Genomic DNA, 19,603 nt, shown 5'->3' on the forward strand with positions numbered 1-19,603 from the left:
TGACACCTCCATGGGGTGGGTGTGACTTTCCCCATGAGGAAAACGAGGATCAGACAAGGTGAAGAACTTGCCCCAAGGACACGAAGCTAAGGAGAGAGGGAGCCTGCTCCACCTCACCCAGCTTTGCTGTATTCTACAGCCTCCACTTTCTCCCAGACAGCCAAAATCCATGGAGAAAAAGAAACCAAAACTTCACCAAAATCAACTCACTGTTCAACCAAATGCCAGGAGCTAAAATTTATAGGTGGCTCCCCATGTGCGAATACTACACAAGGCACCTGCCAGACACCCTCTCATTCTGTCTTCCCCATAACTCCTGGGAGGAAAGGCACAAACACGACCCCAATTCACAGATGAGGAAAGTCAGCTTTGAGGGCCAATGTGTTCAGTGCACAGAGCTGACAGTGGCAGACGCGAGTTAGGAGTCCAGCTGCAGCCGACTTTACACTGCACGCTCAGTGTTAATTCAGCTCTTTTATCTTTGCTTTAATAGAAATGAAAAATCCATTTTGTTCTCATAAAATGATGATATAACTGTATTACACTTAAGCCAAAAAAGAACCTTTTAATATAGATGACTAAAATTCTTATACTCAGAGGATCCTCTTTACTTTACCAAACCATTTTCCAAACTGCTTTTATATTGATCTTTAAGAAATCATTGGGAATTGATGTGCGCCATTAACACATCTGCTTATTTTGCTGTCAAAAGCCTAAAAATAAAAAGCCTCATGAAACTCTTATAATAACGTCAAGTCACTGAGGAAGGGTAATGACATTTCCGGGCAGATGGCACAGTGAGTGGGCAAGGCGCTGGGAACCTCACGTCCCGGTCCCCATCTCAGTTCCATCACCGACCAGCTGACTACAGCTGGGGAGACCATTTAACCTTCCTGTGCCTTGGGGACATGGGAAATGGGAAAATGAGAAGAGCTCGGCCAGAGGAGCTCTGGTGAGGATTAAATGAGACAACACATGTCAGTCACTTCAAACAAGGCATAGCACGTAGTGGTTAAAAAGCGACTATTACTACATTTTGTTAACACAAAAACAACAGGTTTGAACTTATCACTTTTCATCTTGTTCATTTATTTGGTAGTCATCTTAGAAATCAATAAAAGAGGCCAGGCGCGATGGCTCATACCTGTAATCCCAGCATTTTGGGAGGCCGAGGTGGGCAGATCACCTGAGGTAGGGAGTTTGAGACCAGCCTGACCAACATGGAGAAACCTTGTCTCTACTAAAAAAATACAAAATTAGCCGGGCGTGGTGGCGCATGCCTGTAATCCTAGCTACTCGGGAGGCTGAGGCAGGAGAATCGTTTGAACCGGGAGGCGGAGGTTGCAGTGAGCCAAGATTGCACTATTGCACTCCAGCCTGGGCAACGAGAGCGAAACTCTATCTCAAAAAAAAAAAAAAAAGAAAGAAAGAAAAGAAATCAATAAAAGAAAAGAAGAAAATCTTTAGTTAGCGTCTGGTTTCTTAACTTTGATTGCCAATTTCTGTTGTCCTGTTAAACAGTTCCCAGATTAATATATAAAAATCATTACTCTTTGCTAAGTGGAAAGTAAAGCAACTAAATGGAAGCTTTCTCCTCTTCCACTTGGTCTTCTATATAAAACTACACATACACACACACTCTCGCTCTCTCTCACATTGTCTTTGCAATACAGTTACTTCACATACATATACAAATAACATCTGTACAGAGTAAAAGAGGAACTGCCTCCAACACCTGCTCCAAACTCTTCTCCCCGGGAACCCTGCCGTACAGTAAGACTTGTCTAAATGGAGACTACCAAGTAGCAATGTCTCTCGCATTCCATCATGGACTAACTCTCTAACCTGTGTTCACCTAGAAGATGGCCGGTCAATCAGCACATCCAGCAGTGGCAAAAGTGTCATCTGACATAAGGAGGGATTTGACCTGTGACCATCCGACCTCAGTACCTGTTATGGGCTGAACTGTGTCCCACAAAAACCTACCTGTTGAAGCCCTAAAATCCAGTACCTCAGAATATAACCATATGAAGATACGGTCTTCGAAGTTGATAAGGTAGCTCAGTTAAAACAAGGTCTTCAGGATGGGCCCTAATCCAACTGACTGGTGTAAAGAGAAGATTTGGTCACACAGACAGAAGGAATGCAGGAAGGCCCCATGAGGACACAGAGGCCCATGCTGTGGATGCCTGGACCTGGTCTCCAGAGCTGTGACACAATGCATTTCTGCTAAGCCACCCGGACTGTGTGACTCTGCGGCAGCAGCCCTAGCACACTAAGACAGCACCCCAACGTAGATTTGAAGGCCAAATTCTAACCCACTGAAGCTCTGCATTAAGAATGTGAAGAAAAATCACAATTTTCTCAGCATATACAACCATTATTTTAATACACTCTTAAATCTTCACATCAAGTCTTATAAAATTAGAGATGCCTTTGAAAATGGGGTATGGAGAACCAGCACTTCAAAGATGGTGAAGAGCAGCTGGGCGCAGTGGCTCACACCTGTAATCCCAGCACATTGGGAGGCCGAGGTGGGCGGATCACAAGGTCAAGAGATCGAGATCATCCTGGCCAACATGGTGAAACCCCGTCTCTACTAAAAATACAAAAATTAGCTGCGCAAGGTGGTGCGCGCCTGTATTCCCAGCTAATCGGGAGGCTGAGGCAGGGGAATCGCTTGAACCCAGGAGGTGGAGGTTGCAGTGAGCCGAGATTGTGACACTGCACTCCAGGCTGTCAACAGGGCAAGACTCTGTCTCAAAAAAAAAAAAAAAACATTTTGGGAGGCCGAGGCAGGCGGATCACGAGGTCAGGAAATCAAGACCATCCTGGCTAACACAGTGAAACCCCATCTCTACTAAAAATACAAAAAATCAGCCAGGCGTGGTGGCGGGCGCCTATAGTCCCAGTTACTTGGGAGGCTGAGGCAGGAGAATGATGTGAACCTGGGAGGCGGAACTTGCAGTGAGCCGAGATCACGCCACTGCACAGCCTGGGCGACAGAGCGAGACTTCATCTCAAAAAAAAAAAAAAAGGAGATGGTGAACAGCTTAAGTTCAAGAGCCCAAAAGAATTCAATCTTGGCTCACACGGTAGGTAATTAAATTAACAACACAGACTTTGTAGTTACCTGAACTAACCCAGAAAAGTCACTAGAGCTCTGAGGGCTGAACTGCAAGGTAGAGCACCTTCCAGGCTGATTTTTCATTTTAATCCCACGGGCAACAGAGGCAGGAGCAAAACCCAGTAAGAACTCGGTTGTTAATAAGGTAGTTCCTAAGAGCCAAAACGGGGCTTGAGATTGATGTGGCCACGTTCAGAAAACCCTGTTCACAAAGTCACCAAGTTTACTGTTCTGACTCAAGAGGCTATTTGAGTCAACTCAGGCCATTTATTCCAATAACTAAGGTCTCCTTTTTTTGGTGACAGAGGAGACCTATCAATATAATTTATAGGAGCAATTCAAAATACAACTTCACTACATACACCCCCCTCCCTGTGTGTCTCCACATCCACCATCAGCTCTCATGCCAACTGGGGAGACAGGGAGATAAGAGGGTGCAGCAGGTCAGGGAGCTGGGGCGCCATGGATCCCCAGAGCCCATGGGAGCACAGCATCACCCTGGCTGAACAGCAGGCACTGGTGCCCCCAAATGGGAAGAGACATGTAGAGGGAATGGCAAGCAGCAGCCACCCAGAGGGACACGGGCACTCTTTCTAGGGTGCTGCCCGGACCTGCTGGATGGGCCCCCAGGCTGAGGAAAGCCCAGTTCAGAGAATCCCCGGGAAAGGGGGGCAGAGCTCTGGGGTCTGATTACATGGACCAATCAGTTTTCGGATTATTTATGCAGTTGCAATTGGCTTTTCTGTTACATGCAATCAGATTACTAGCATAGGCTTAGCTATTTCCTGAATTATTACTGTATTCCCGGGGATTTTTACGAGCACACACTCATGCGTTACTTGTGTAATTCAAAACCTTTTATGTTCAAAGCAAATGAGAATCAAACACGACGGGGGAAAGAATCCAAAAACATGACTTCGGTGATTTAGTGTAACAGGTAACATTTCAATAAATTCAATGTCTTAGTCCGTTCAGGCTGCCACAACAACATACAATAAACTAGGATGGCTTATAAACAGCAGAAATTTATTTATCATTTCCGGAGGGTGTAAGTCTGAGTCAAGGCTTCAGCAGATTGAGTACCTTGGTCTTGCTGTGCCTTCATGTGGGGGAAGGGGCAAGGGAGATCTCTGGGGCCCTTTTTTATAAGGGCACTAATCCCTTTTGTGGGGACTCCAGCCCCCACCCAATCACCTCCCAAAGGCCCCACCTCCCAACACCATCACATTAGGGTCACAGAACAGCTGCTAGGTAACAGAGTCAAGAGAAGGGCCATCTGTTTACTGTCCCTCCAGACAGCACCGTGGGCCTGCTATGCCCCTGGCACTTCACGCATACTCACCCTGAACCCTCATATAGAAACCAAGGCATCAAGAACTCCCCTAATTGGCCCAACATCAAGCAAATGAGCGCCAAGGCTGGGATTCGAACCCAGGTAGCTTAGCTTGGGACTCAATACTGCCCTGTGCTCCTTCCCAACTTCTTAGTTCTAACAAGTTTACTACTTACTCTGCAGCAGTTGTTTTAACAATGGTTGGCTGAAAATATGGGTTCCAAAAGGCCTTCCACAGACAGAGTGAACATTTCTGTCATCTGTTTTTTACTGAACCAATTCTTGAACGCGCAAAGCCGTGATGGTCTTACTCATACAAAAGTATAAAAGGATCACGAAGTTATAGCCATGAGAGAGTGGCTAAGCAAAACAGAATGTTCAGTCAGTTTGTCGCTTTCCTAAATACCTGACATGATATATTTTCAAGGTCAATACTTTTATTTGGAGATTAATGTTGGAAAAAAAAATCTTGACATAAAGAGTCTGAATATTTGCTGATACTCTGATACAGGACAATTTTTCTTCAAATTCTTTAGTATAATCTTGGTAAAAGGAACAGTAAGTTTTCTAATAAAATACATCTCGCTTTATCTTAAAATTGTTGGAGACATTTGGAGTGTTTCAACCTGTTAACAAGACACTGTCCTCAGCCACCTAATGGGCTGTCTTATTTTAAAACGCTGGCTTTACTCTGTAGGGCTTCATAGGCCCCAGAGCACTAACCGGTGGAAAAGACACAGAAATGGATTTAGCTCAACCCAAGAAGTGCTGTGGCCTAAGAGAGAAGAACCTGAGGGTGGAGGGGGGTGAAGAATGACAGAAAGTGCCCCACAGCTGGGGGCCTCAACCAGGGGCTGGGTCATCTCCCAGTTGCTACTACAAGCAGTGGAGTGACTGGACTAGACAAGAGATGAACTAATTTTAAGGCCCTCCAAGCAAGGTTCTATGATTCTATTTTTGAACACAAAAGTCAAAGGAAACGTATAATTTATGTAAGATTTGCTTTATAGAAAATTTTGCAGAAATAATGATTATTTAAGCCTATTAACAAAAGAAAGCTGCAATCCACTATGAGGCAGTTCATGTTTGAAAACACCAGATTAGAAAGGGCACTGTCTTCAAGCCTAGGAATGCAAGTGCTTGCCCATAAGCCATACATTGATTTCCCCTCAATGGCTTTTGGTAAAATGGGCTTTCAAATGGACGATAAAAACATCCAAGATTATAAACTGGGAAGTCATCTCAGCCTGTTCAATAATGCATAAAGTATTTACTATAATTCGTGTATAATGTCAAGGCAGTAATGAAAATTAATGCTTCAGATTGGGATCTCTTTCATGGTGAAAACTAACATCAAATGCATAATCATGGGTATGGAGGCCTCCCCGGTGCTCCTGCCAGAGTGAAAAGCCTTCGCAGTCAGGGGTGGGGGCAGGGAGTGAAGGTCAACGAGAAAGCACAAAAAAGGATCCAGATGTTATCCAGATTCTCTAGGTAGAAAGCAAGGTTTAGTCATCCCCTAACATGACTAGGCAACTGACTCCACATTTCTAGCATAGACACTGTCCTCCCTTCATTAGAAGGCACATATTTGGGAAGTAAAGCAAATGAACCCTCCCACAGTTCTGCACCACTAAGTTTAAAGGCCAAGTCTAAAGAAGTACTCAGTACACCCTCTGCCATGTCATCGCTGGCTTAAGGTTACACCCATTCATCCTGGCTCTCCTCCAGGTCCTTCCTGTGGTCTCTACCTTCCCTCTGACACACACACACACACACACACACACACCTGCCCTCTACCTTCCCTCTGAGACACACACACACACACACACACCTGCCCTCTACCTTCCCTCTGAGACACACACACACACACACACCTGCCCTCTGCTGCTCTCGCAGCACCCAGTTATATGACAATACTACCCACTGCAGGTGGGATCAAAAGAAAACCCATACATTAGTGTTCATCAGGTTTCCTACTGTGGAAATTTGCAGAAAAGGAACTACTACACATAAAGACTAGTCAAAAGACAGAAAGTCCCAGTCTTTTTCTGTTTTAACTTAAAAGACAAGAACACACAGGCCAAGAATGTTAAGAAGTTGAATGAACTCTTCCAATCAAGGAAACAAGTTGCCTTTTCTAGCCCTCGGAGAGCAAACTTAAAATTCAAGAGTTTAAAAACAAAAAGACTGGATAAGTGCATCTGAATATAAGAATACAGAGGCATCAGCCTTTAACAGTGTATACACTTTTTAAATAAACACAGCATTACTGTAACAGTTTGAACCACAGTACTGTATTTACAAGTTAAAAAGAGACACTCCTGTTCCTGGCACCCCAATACCTTAAGGCTTTAGACAGAAGGGTTCCCAAACTGGTCTTTCCCCAGACTTCCCCTTCGCCACAGCCTTGTTCAAGGGCTGGCTTCTCAGTGAGGCCTACAGGCAGTTTCCCAATGGTGCAAGCATTCAGGAGGGAGCTGAGGCAGCATCAGCACAGTGACATAACCATTTACCTCAGCCCAGCAACCCGCCCTGCAGGGCTCCGTCTCAACAGGCCCATCGGAAAGGCCATAGACAGGCTATCTGTGCACAACTACTGGAAACAGTAAAACACAAAACAACTCAAATTCCACCAGGAGGGGACTGGCAGAATAAACCACGGAACAGCGACATCACGGAATGAGAATGATCTCAACATACTCCTAGCGTGGAGTGGAGTCCGGGGGAAAGTCAGGTGGGACAGTGTGTGCAGTTGGCAATGTCTAAGCTAAGAAAAGGAAATATAAATATGTCTGGATGTTTTTCGCATGGAAGGAAAACCATAAAAACTGTGATGGAGTACTCAGGAAGGGAGGAGCTAGCATGCAGAGGACAGAACGCACACAACACTTCTTTAAATAGACCTCATTTGGTAGATTTAATTTTGGAAGTAAATATTTTATATAATTATAAAGCAATTAGATTTTTTAAAGGTTTTCCCTAAAAATAATCAGGAAAAATAAAACAAGTGAACGTAAATGTATACATATACATTCAGTGGTATAATCTCAGAGAGAGGAGCTATGACAAGTAACTTTAAAACTACAGTAATTTGACAGTTCATTCCTTATAGGATACATCCAAATGCCAATAAGAACTGTCAAAAACTGTGCTAGACCTGTGTTCACTAGTCCTGTTGTTGACGGTGGAGTTAACAGTGTTATCCGGAGTCTACGTAATGAGGGATAAAGCAACTGAAAGCAACTGAGCAATCATGTGACGTTCTATTCAGTGGCCCCTGGCCCTGCAGCAGCAGCATCACCTGGGCATTTGTTAGAAATGCTCATTCTCAGGCCCCACCCAGACCTGTTCATTCAGAAATGGGGAATGGACCCAGCCATCTGTGTGTCCACAAGCCCTCCAGGTGACTGAAGCAGCACGAGCTGGGGAACCTCTAACTCTAGCCTCCTCAAGTACCCATGAGAATTAGGATTTTCAGTGTGGAAAAGAGAAAACACAGAGGATGGAGCTGTTAATTAAAACCCTGTCTCTACTAAAAATATAAAAATTAGCTAGATGTGGTGGCATGCACCTGTAATCCCAGCTACTCACTACACGGGAGGCTGAGGCACAAGAATCTCTTGAACCTGAGTGGCAGAGGTTGCAGTGGGCTGAGATCGTGCCATTGCACTACAGCATGGGCAACAGAGTAAGAGCCTGTCTCAAAACAAAACAAAACAAAAACAAAAAACAAACAAACAAACATTCCTAGCTATTCCTAGCTCTGTCCATTGAAAGGGCCTCACAGCAACTAGGAGCCCAAGCTTGCAGACTATGGTCTTGAAATACTATTTTTCACTAAAAGGAATCAGGGCTCCTTGGCAATTGCTAAGCACAGATCAGGGCATTAAATGTTCAAAATGAGCCCGGAACATCTTGTCAGGCTAGATAGGAAAGAATCTGACAAAGACACCTCTATCTTAGACCCCAACATGAAAGAGACTCTCACTGGCCAAAAGGAGAACAACCTGCCCACCAACGAGGCAACAATGCAATGGACTGAAACACACCAAGTATGTTCATAATGATTAAGTTCACAGCCATACTAAATGAACAACAAAAACACGCCAACTGATCACCTCTGAAGGATGCCAGTGAACCAACTCACTTTGAAAATGGTTACATAGGCCGGGCGCAGTGGCTCACGCCTGTAATCCCAGCACTTTGGGAGGCTGAGGTGGGAGGATCACAAGCTCAGGAGATCGAGACTATCCTGGCTAACATGGTGAAACCCCGTCTCTACTAAAAATACAAAAAATTAGCCGGGCATGGTGGCGGGTGCCTGTAGTCCCAGCTACTCGGGAGGCTGAGGCAGGAGAATGGCATGAACCTGGGAGGCAGAGCTTGCAGTGAGCCGAGATGGTGCCACTGCACTCCAGCCTGGGCGACAGAATGAGACTCTGTCTCAAAAAAAAAAAAAAAAAAAAAAAAAAAAAAGAGAAAAGAAATAGGCAAATGAGAATATCACCATTTTGCAACCTTTAGGGAATTAGTGATGTGAAAATAAATGGCTGCCAATTTCCAAAAGGAGAGGTAATCAGACATCACGCACCTGCTGGAAGAACACCACCACCCATGATACAGTCCTGCCAACAAAAAATCCAGCCTGAAGCTGACCCAGCCTCCAGCTCCAACTACCAAAGTCTAGGCAGTGGGACCTCTTCAGGACAAATGAGCCAGGTTCATCAAGTTATAAAAAAAAAAAAAAGACAGAGGGAACATGAAGATTTTAAGAGACAAAGGATTTATCTAAAAACTGTATTTGGATACTAATTCAAACAGTTTTAAAAATAGACATTTAAGACACACTGGAAACTTAAACACTGAATATTTGGTATTAAGAAACGTTTTAGGGCCAGGCATGGTGGCTCACACATGTAATCCCAGCACTTTGGGAAGCAAAGATGGGCAGATCACCTGAGGTCGGGAGTTCAAGACCAGACTGACCAACATGGAGAAACCTCATCACTACTAACAAACCCTGTCTTTGTAAAAAAAAAAAAAAATACAAAATTAGCTGGGTGTGGTGGCACATGCCTGTAATCCCAGCTACTCCGGAGGCTGAGGCAGGAGAATTGCTTGAACCTGGGAGGCGGAGGTTGCGGTGAGCCAAGATCTCATCACTGCACTCCAGCGTGGGCAACAAGAGTGAAATTCCTTCTCAAAAAAAATTAGCCAGGCATGGTGGCATGTGCCTGTAATCCCAGCTACTTGGGAAGCTGAGGCAGGAGAGTTGCTTGAACCCGAGAGGCGGAGGTTGCAGTGAGCCGAGATTGTGCCACTGCACTCCAGCCTGGGCAACAAGAGCGAAACTCCATCTCAAAAACAAAAACAAAAACAAAAGAAAGAAAGAAAGAAAGAAACATTTTAGGTATAATTAAAAAATACCATGAAAGAAAAAAAAGAAATAAAAAAATTTTAAAAAAGAAAAAAAATGCCATAGACTGGGTGGCTTAGAAAACAGTTTTTTTTTTTTTTCTCTGAAAAGACCCTATGAAAGAAAAAAAAAAATCGCAATGTATTTTCTCATAACTCTGTAGGTCAAGAAGCCCGAGATCAAGGTGTCAGTAGATTAGGTTTCTGGTGAGGCCTGTGTCACAGACTGCAGACAGCCACCTCCTTGCTGTTATCCTCAGGTGGCCTTTCCTCGTTTCAAGCGGGAGGTGTCCTCTCACTCTTCCTCATCTAACCCCGTAATAAAGGGCCCACCCTCCTGACCTCATCTAACCCTGGTACTTCTCAAAGGCCCATCTCCTATTCTTAGCACACTGGGAGTCAGGGCTTTGGTGTGTAGGAAGGGACACAAATGTTCAGTCCATAACATCCATTCGTGGATAAATTATATGTCTGAGATTTGCTTCAAAATAATATAAGACTGGGGAGAATGAGGGGTATAGAGAAGCGAGATCGGGCAATTCACCTAATTGTTGTAGTTGGGTGAAAGGTTTGTAGGGTCTCTTCATAATATTCTGTCTACTTTTATACATATTGCAAACTTTTATAATAAAATATGTGAAATGTTACAGTTCTTCCATTTCCCTTATCCTTCTCTTTTTCTTTTTTCCACAGCACTTGTCACCTAACATTATTTGTCTATTGTCTATCTCTTCTTGCCAGAATGTAAACTCTCAAAGGGTTGGGATCTTTGCTCTCTGACATAACCCAAGCCCCTTCAGCAGTAACTGGCATGTAATAGGTGCTCCGTAAATGTTTGCTCACTGATGAAAACAGCCCAACTCCTCCATACTCCACACTAGACAGCCCAGGATCCCCAAAGGACAGAACAGACTACAGGAGAAGCAAAGACAGTGCTGGGTATCAAGTTCTCAGAATAGGAATTTAATTTTGGAATGAGTAAGACTATACTAAAAATTTCTAGTGTATAGCTGACTTACTCAATTCTTAGAATGCTAAAGTGACATTTTTATTTAATTATATGGCAAAGGCTTTCTCAGAGGCATAATTTTAGGGACAAACTCCCTGCTTCCATGTGAACAGATGGTGTCTGCCTTCCCTAAGTACTTGGTAAAGCAGGAGTCATCAGACATGCTAATATTGGTCCGAGCTGTGCTACTGAACAGTTACACTGATCATGGCCAGTCACAGCAAAACCAGCCCTCAGCTCCTCAACTTCAAAATGACTTCTGATGGCCCTTCTCATTAACCTGGATGTTTAGAGCTTCCTGACTGGTCTAGGTGAACTGACAGTGCCCACAAATGGCATGCTACAGATTTAGTTAAAGTTACTATCCAAACAGGTGGTTGTCAGTTCCAAGGCTCCACTAAAAATTTCAACCCTGAAATTGTTTTTTTTTTTTTTGTTTTTTTTTTTTGAGACAGGGTCTCGCTCTGTCGCCCAGACTGGAGTGAAGTGGCACAAACATGGCTCACCGCACCCTCAAATTCCTGGGCTCAAGCAATCCTCTGGTCTGTCTCCCAAGTAGCTAGGACTAGAAGTACGCACCACCACGCCCAGCTAACTCTGAAATGTATACAATCGCTTCAAACTGCTAACAGATCTCAGTTAAAAATAAGAAAAATGGGCCAGGCGCACGGTGGCTCATGCCTGCAATCCAGCACTTTGGGAGGCCAAGGCAGGCAGATCACGAGGTCAGGAGATCGAGACCACCCTGGCTAACACGATGAAACTCCATCTCCAGTAAAAATACAAAAAAATTAGCCGGGCGTGGTGGCAGGCACCTGTAGTCCCAGCTACTTGGGAGGCTGAGGCAGGAAAATGGCATGAACCCGGGAGGCGGAGCTTGCAGTGAGCCGAGATCACGCCACTGCACTCCAGCCTGGGCAATAGAGCAAGACTCCGTCTCAAAAAATAAATAAATAAATAAAAATGTCCAAACATACAATGGAATGGTCCCTGGTCATTGTTTAAAAAAAAAAAAAATAAAACTGCAAACAGGGGCCTAAAATAATATTCAGAAATGAAACACCATGTAACAAACGTCTAAAAAGCCACATAAGGGAGACAGCACAGAAGAGGTTGGATTTTTCCTAAGAAGGGATCACCCCACCTTGTATCCACATGTAGAAGCCAAAAGCCCAAATGTCAAGATTAACATTCCCTCGGTCAGGAGTACAGGAAGGACAAACCTCCAAAGACAGACGCAGCTGTCTAAAACCAAAGACGCTTGATGAATGCCGGCCACTGCGCGCTTGGTAGCTAACACAGACAGTGGTGCAGCAGGTGGCATGGTGCCCCACAACATCCTAACCCTCAAAATCTGTGAATGTCACCTTATTTAGGAAAGGGGTCTTTGTAGACTTAATTAAGTTCAGGAGCTCAAGATGTGATTATCCCAGATTATCTAAGCAGGCCCTATATATAGCTGGATTCTAGATATATTTCAAAGATAATGTCAATTGTGAGAGAAAAAAGAAGTCACAAATAACTCCAAGGTTATCAATTTTTAATTTAAAAACAAATATTCTCTAAGGCCAAAATATTGTGACTATATTTGAAATTCAGGTTAAGAGCAGATAAAGATTTGAGGAAGAAAGACAGAAGGTGAGACACAGGAGAGGAAGCCACAGGAGGCTCTGAGGCAAACTCAACCACAGAAGCAGGCACTGAGGTGGGAATGTTTTGACTGTTTAAGACCCTGCAGCTGTCTGGGCACAGTGGCTTATGCCTGTAATCCCAGCACTTTGGGAGGCCAAAGAGGGCAGATCGCTTGAGTCCAGGAGTTCAAAACCTGCCTGGGCAACATGGCGAAACCCCATCTCTATTGAAAATACAAAAAATTAACTGGGTAAGGTGGCGCACAAGCAGCTACTCGGGAGATTGAGGTGGGAGAATCACCTGACCCCAGGAGGTCGAAGCTGCAGTGAGCCAAGATCATGCCACTGCACTCCAGCCTGGGCGACACAGTGAGACTATGTCTTAAAAAAAAAGTCCCTGTAGTCTTCTGCTGTTGCTGGTCTGTAAGTCTAGATCTAAAGCCACCGGATCTAGAGTGGAGCACAGAAGTGGGAGGGTCAGTGCTTGGAGATCAGTGTGCGATACCTTCGGAGACCACACACTTACACACTAAAGCATGCGACTCCAGGGAAGACACTCTGTCAACTGGCAACAAACTTTTCTATGACAAAAAATCCTTAAGTCAGTTACTTGTATTTCCATTAAAAGATAACCAACTTTCAGCCAGGGTGAGCCACACAATCACACTGTCAGCTAGCAGGCCTCTGGTGGAAGCACACAGCAAAAACACTTTAAGACTGGCTCATGTGTTATGCCTGACATACATTTTTTTTTTTGAGACGGAGTCTCACGCCAGGCTGGAGTGTGATGTCATGATCTTAGCTCACTGCAACCTCCGCCTCCCAGATTCAAGCGATTCTCCTGACTCAACCTCCCGAGTAGCTGGGACTACAGATGCAAGCCACCACATCCAGCTAATTTTTGTATTTTTAGTAGAGATGGGGTTTCACCATGTTGGCCAGGATGGTCTCAATCTCTTGACCTCATGAGCCACCCACCTTGGCCTCCCAAAGTGCTGGGATTACGGGTGTGAGTCACTGCGCCCAGACTTTTTTTTTTTTTTTTGAGACCAGGTCTCGCTCTGTCACCCAGGTTGCAGTGTGAGGTACAATCACAGATCACTGCAGCCTTGACTTCCCAGGTCCAAGTGATCCTCCCACCTCAGCCTCCCAAGTAGCTGGGAGTACAGGCGCACATCACCACACCTGGCTAACTTTTTTATTTTCATTTTTGTAGAGCTAGGAATTACCTATGTTGCCCAAGGTGCATCATACTTGATTATTTCAGAGATTCATCAGCACTTAAAAAAAAAAAAAAAAGAAAATCAGACCTTTCTATTTCATTTGCATAAAGAACTTACTAGAAACTCTTCAGAAACACATCTTGTAGTAAAGTAGGTGTGTGAGCTGAAAAGAAAGGAAGCTTTTCACTTCTAAAGCATCAGTTCAAATCCACCCTGGAGTCGAGCTAATAACACTAACAACATGGGTTCCCAAACTGTGTACCTAGGCTTCCCACACACTACGCAGAGAGGCACCAAGAGATATTTTAAATTTATGAGGTAAACAGCAATGCTTGTGGTGTAGGAACCCCACATAAGGTATTCACAGTGTCAACATCAGATCAGAGCTCCACTTCTTTCAATTACATCATTATCATCGCAAAACAGGGTGGCTGCTCTGATAAAAAGCAAGTACCACCAAAAAGAAAAAAAAAAAGAACCAAAGGGAGCAGCAGCATCCAATCCTACCCACAGGTGAGAGGCACCACAGAGCTCCTGCGGGGCCTGCCCCCTCCCCAGTAGCACACTGCTGGGATTAGGAAGAATGATGAAAATATTTTTTTCTTCCAACTTACATATATATTTTTTTCAAACAGCTCCTGTTAGGACATAATATTTAATAAATTACTGGAACCTAACTACTTAATAAATGGAATTTTTAAGTATTCCTTTTAGCCTAGAGGGGCCATAAAAAAATTACCGAGACACTAAAAGCACTGTGAACAGAGAAAATTGAGGAATCTCTCCTTAGTAACTTTTTTTGCACACTGACTATAATCCTGACACTCTCCTGAGTGCTTTACACACCCTTCTCAACCCAATGAGGTTGGTACTCTACCCGTTTCACAGCTAAGGGTCTGTGAAATTATGTAAGAACCGAGGTCATGCATACAAGATGGAATGGTTTTTAACCATGTTCGGGTAGAAATGACATAGTAACTTCAGCACATTTGTTGGTGCCTTTAGTCTCCACCTCCAAATATATACGCCCTGCGACAACTGAGGTTTCCTAAGGAGAATGTTTCTCCTACTTTTCAATTTTTGGTTCAACATTGCCTTGAGAATTCAATATGGAACAAAATCTGCATTTATAACATATTCACCCATTTAAACAGACATTTCAAGTGACTTTTCTGGTAGTAAAACTAGTGATGGTTAAATCGCAAGCACCACACTTTCAGGTTTAGTAGAAAATTTCAATGTGCAAATTTAAAATCTTTAACCTGGCTGGACGCGGTGGCTCATGCCTATAATCCCAGCACTTTGGGAGGCTGAGGCGGGCGGATTACGAGGTCAGGAGATAGAGATCATCCTGGCTAACACGGTGAAATCCCGTCTCTACTAAAAATACAAAAAATTAGCCAGGCGTGGTGGCGGGCGCCTGTAGTCCCAGCTACTCGGGAGGCTGAGGCAGGAGAATGGTGTGAACCCGGGAGGCGGAGCTTGCAGTTAGCCAAGATCGCACCACCGCACTCCAGCCTGGGCGACAAAGCGAGATGCCGTCTCAAAAAAATAAAAATTAAAATTAAAAAAACTTTAACCTACAGGGGAAAATCCCAAAGTCCAACCAGACACGAAGCTCTACAGATCTGCTCATTTCTGTTGCCTGTTTTCCCCTTTAAAAGTTTCTAATATCAGACCTGGAACCCCAAATACAGAAACTCAGAAAAATGAAACAGGCAATAGATGTGACTAATGAAAACAGATCATCTAGAGGGAGGGTACCATTATTGTTCAGATAAATTCAATTCCAAGGCAATAACAGATATGTGCTACTGTAGGTATGATGACAGTCAACAAAGAAAAGCCACGAATCACTGGAATTATATTAACTTTGTCACTAACTGAATGAGATAGCTGGAAAAGGAACTTGTCTTTCCTCACACACCCTTGGACCAGAAACCCAAGTCTATTTCAAAACAGAAAACTGTCCCTGTGGCTGAAAAAAAAATCCACGCTAAAATTTATATTTAGACCAAATGGATCTGCTGGATTTGTTTCAGTTTTGCCAGGCATTTTTCATGATTAATAAAATATACTACAGGTTTTCCTATTGCTATGATTCGGTCATTCATCATCCAACCCTGTCAAAGCATTAGTTCCACTAACTGTTCAGCTCCCATCCCTGCACATTTCACATCCACTCTTCAGTATTTACAAGCTTTAACTAGTTCTGAGTTTAAGAAGGCCCCTACTGTGGTAGTCCCTCTTCACAGGAGCCTATTAGGCAGGAGGTTTAATTATGGGCTAAAGTCTATTAAAACATTTAGGGCCAGGTGCAGGGGCTCACACCTGTAATCCCAGCACTTTGGGAGGCTGAGGCGGGCAGATCACCTAAGGTCAGGAGTTCGAGACCAGCCTGACCAACATGGTGAAACCGCGTCTCTATTAAAATACAAAAATTAGGTGGGCATGGTGGTGTATGCCTGTAATCCCAGCTACTTGGGAGGCTGGGGCAGGAGAATCGACTGAACCTGGGAGGCAGAGGTTGCAGTGAGCCGAGATCGTGCCACTGCACTCCAGCCTGGGCAAAGACTGTCTCAGAGAAAAAAAAAAAAAAATTTGGAGAGCTTCAAAATACTATTAAAATAATTCAGGCCAGGTGAGGTGGGTCATACCTGTAGTGCTGGCTACTTGGCAGGCTAAGGGAGGGGACCACTTGAGCCCAGCAAGGCTGCAGTCGGCTATGACCATGCCACTGCACTCCAGCCTAGGTGACAGAGCGAGACCCCATCTCTAAAAAAAAATAATAATAAAATGAAGCGAAATAATCAGCTAGGTTTTAAAGTAATAATCTGTTCTAATTACCCTTAATCTTTGGGAACTTTTCATTCTTCTATCCCTACATATACACAGTTTTAAATTCACCTGAACCAGTTACATTCTATATTCTTCCCAGAAAGGTCTAAGCAGAATGCATTTTCACTGAAGTAAAATATTATATATTCTATGAAAAAGAATTCACAACATGCATAAACTCTACTTTCATTTTAAAATGAACAGATCTGAGGTAATACCATTTCAAGTAAGAATTTAAAAGATTTTTGAAAACAAAAATGTTGCCTACTAAGAGAACTATATACATAATATTAAAAAGTTAAGAGTTAATTAGCCTCCGGCTGGATTTTTTTAAAACAATTGTTCATAACACCTTCTCCTTTCAAAACATGTATAGCTGAAAGAGGGGAGCAAGATGAAGGTATAACGTGAAACCATGCCAAGTGCTTCCTAAAGCTTCAGTCCCAGATATACCACAACATAATTTCAAGTGGGAAATATGAAGTCAGCTTTTTTAAAAAACCTTCACTTTTAAAGTGATCATTTTTCAAGTTAACTTTGAAAGTCTACTGAAGCCCCTTTCTCTTCTGAGACTCCAAGGAATGAAAGTTTGCACCTTCTAAGACAGTGTACCATCCGTGCAGAGATTAACATTCACTATGCTGCTCGAGGCCAAGGGTGGGGGCTCACGCCTGTAATCCCAGCACTTTGGGAGGCTGAGCAGGTGGATAACCCGAGGTCAGGAGTTCCAGACCAGCCTGACCAACATGGTGAAACTCTGTCTCTACTGAAGAAAAAAAAAAAATTGGCAGGGCATGGCAGCGTGCGCCTGTAATCCCAGCTACTCGGGAGGCCGAGGAAGGAGAATCGCTTGAACCTGGGAGGCAGAGGTTGCAGTGAGCCGAGACCATGCCACTGCACTCCAGCCTGGGTGACAGAGAAAGACTCCGACTCAAAAAAGAAGAAGAAGAAGAAAAAAAATTCACTCTGCTGCTCAAAACACAGGAAAAAAACCATCACCAAGATGACAATCCAATAAATCTGGAGGAAAGAAAACTGCATCCTTTAGCTGTCCGTGATGCATGCATGTACAAAACTAAACATTAAATATCTCCAACACTGACCATCCAGATAACAAATTTTACCCCTTTAGTTATGGTTGAATCCAATAGAGCTTAGGAACTTTCTCCTCAGAAATGTATTTACATAATGCCTATAAATACATATTGCTATTGAAATGTAAGCAAGCTAGGAGGTAGAAGATAAAATTAGATGTGTGGATGACCGTACAGGCAATTAATGTGTATCCAGCATTCACAATGTGCACAGCACTTCAGGAGAAAAATGTTCAACATCTGGAAGACAGTAAAACAACATGAACTGCGCATGGCTTCATCTTCCCTGAGCACTGAGAAAGCCCCTGGGAAACTGCAGGGTCTGCAGACCAGCTCTACCCACATCTGCCCTCTGGGGCTGAAGGTACAGAGTAGGGAAAGACTTCCAGCTGACAAATATTCTGGGGAGGAAAAAAGACAGCTACTGCTGAACTATGCAAGCCTCCAATTTTAAATGAGACACAGTCCACTTCCCTAAGAAAAGTCTATCATCTCGTCTAGATCTCTGTAGAAAAAAAAAGGGGGGGGGGGAGGAAGAGAAAAAATAAAGCAAAAGGAAGGAAAGAAATAAGTCTATCATCTAAAGCTGAAGTAACAAAATTCAACCTTCAATATCCAGTTTCTCCGGGATCTAACAGGAAGGAACACAGCAGGTGCATCCCCGCTGACAGAGCGAGAGGGAAACAGTTCTCACGACATACAGTCTACCGTGGCCTGGGCACCCAGATTCTGCAATAGAGAGTGCTTCCTTTCAAAGCATGAAAGACAATTAGAAAAAAACTAACTGCATACATGCATGAAAATACAGAATACTGTCAAAGGTCAAAAATCGTTAATAGTTTGAAACACCTCTTTGCAAGTCACCAAAAAGCCAACCAACACTTCAATACTTCCCATAAGCTCACTGTTCTTAACCGTATTTAAACTGGAGAGTCACACTTACAAAATTTAGGAAACATTTTTCCCGTAACAGAAAAATAGTTCCTTTGTGTATGCATTAAAAGAGGGGTGCGGGGAGGACATGACACCCAAGAGGCACCAGGTGTCCGTAGTGTAGACTTGAGCGGGAGGCTGTTCATGGGGAGCAGCTCGCCTAAGCGCCCGAGCCTCGGCTTTCTCATCCGTAAAATGGTTTGAGTGCGCGGCGGGGAAGTGTGTGGGAGCGATAGCAGTCCCGGCGGCTCTGCCTGACGCTTCACCCCGCAACAAACTGTTCCTACTTCGCCAACACCTGCAACTCTGCGAGACCCCAAGGACTTCCCCGGAGTCGGGGAAAGGGCGCCCGCGGGGAAAACTGCCTGGCGGAAAAGGCCGGGGCCCCCAGGTCCCGGGCGCGCGGCTCAACGGGGACGGGACGGGGCGCCGGCAGCCCCAGCTCTTCGCCCTCGACAGCAGCGCGCTCCCAGTCCGGGGCAGACTCCGCCGGGTTCCACCGGCTCCAACTGCAGCCCGCCCGGAGGGCGCCCCCCAGGGGTCAGAGGTCGCCCGGCGGGAAGGTCAGAGGGCGTCCCCGAAAAGTCGGAGGGCCACGCCTAAGCCGCAGCCTCGGTCACACCTCCAGGAAGCGGCCCAGCCCGGAGCGCGCCGGGGGCTGAAGGTCTGGGGGCGTCGGGTGCGTGACGCCAGGGCCCGGGCCCGCCCAACGACCGCCGCGCCCTCCCCGCCTCCGGGCACTCACAGGTGACGATGGGCTTGTTCTCCATGGTGTAGATCACCGGCGGCAGCGGCTCCTCAGAGGCGTCCATGGGCGTCCGGCGTCACCGGCCCGGCCCCCCGCGCCCCATGGGCAGCCCCGAGGCCGTGCCGGGCCCAGCCGGAGCCCGAGCCTGAGCGGCGCCGCCCGCCCGGCCGCCCTAGGCAGCTCCGGAGCCGGTTGCGCCGCAGCTGCCGCCCGCTGCCGCCGGCCGCAGCCACTTCCGGCCTCGGCGCC

General features: G+C 45.0%; 1 protein-coding gene across 6 annotated transcripts in view; it reads right to left on the reverse strand.

Moving 5' to 3' along the window:
- The window catches only part of TRAPPC10 (trafficking protein particle complex subunit 10), a 93,429-nt gene extending 73,826 nt beyond the window's left edge, over nucleotides 1-19,603 (reverse strand). For 5 of the 6 annotated variants that reach the window (XR_010121175.1, XR_010121176.1, XM_063640514.1 and 2 more), the window contains exon 1: nucleotides 18,617-19,299. Coding sequence is in view for 4 of the 6 variants with exons in the window: in XM_063640514.1 (XP_063496584.1) it covers nucleotides 18,617-18,794 (178 nt within the window). In the remaining 2 variants the exon portion in view is untranslated. Of the gene's footprint in view, nucleotides 1-18,616; nucleotides 19,300-19,351 lie in introns of those variants that run through there. The other variant, XM_055279858.2, reaches the window with a different exon arrangement.

Source organism: Symphalangus syndactylus, chromosome 5 (genome assembly GCF_028878055.3).
Source record: "Symphalangus syndactylus isolate Jambi chromosome 5, NHGRI_mSymSyn1-v2.1_pri, whole genome shotgun sequence".
Classification (NCBI taxonomy): domain Eukaryota; kingdom Metazoa; phylum Chordata; class Mammalia; order Primates; family Hylobatidae; genus Symphalangus; species Symphalangus syndactylus.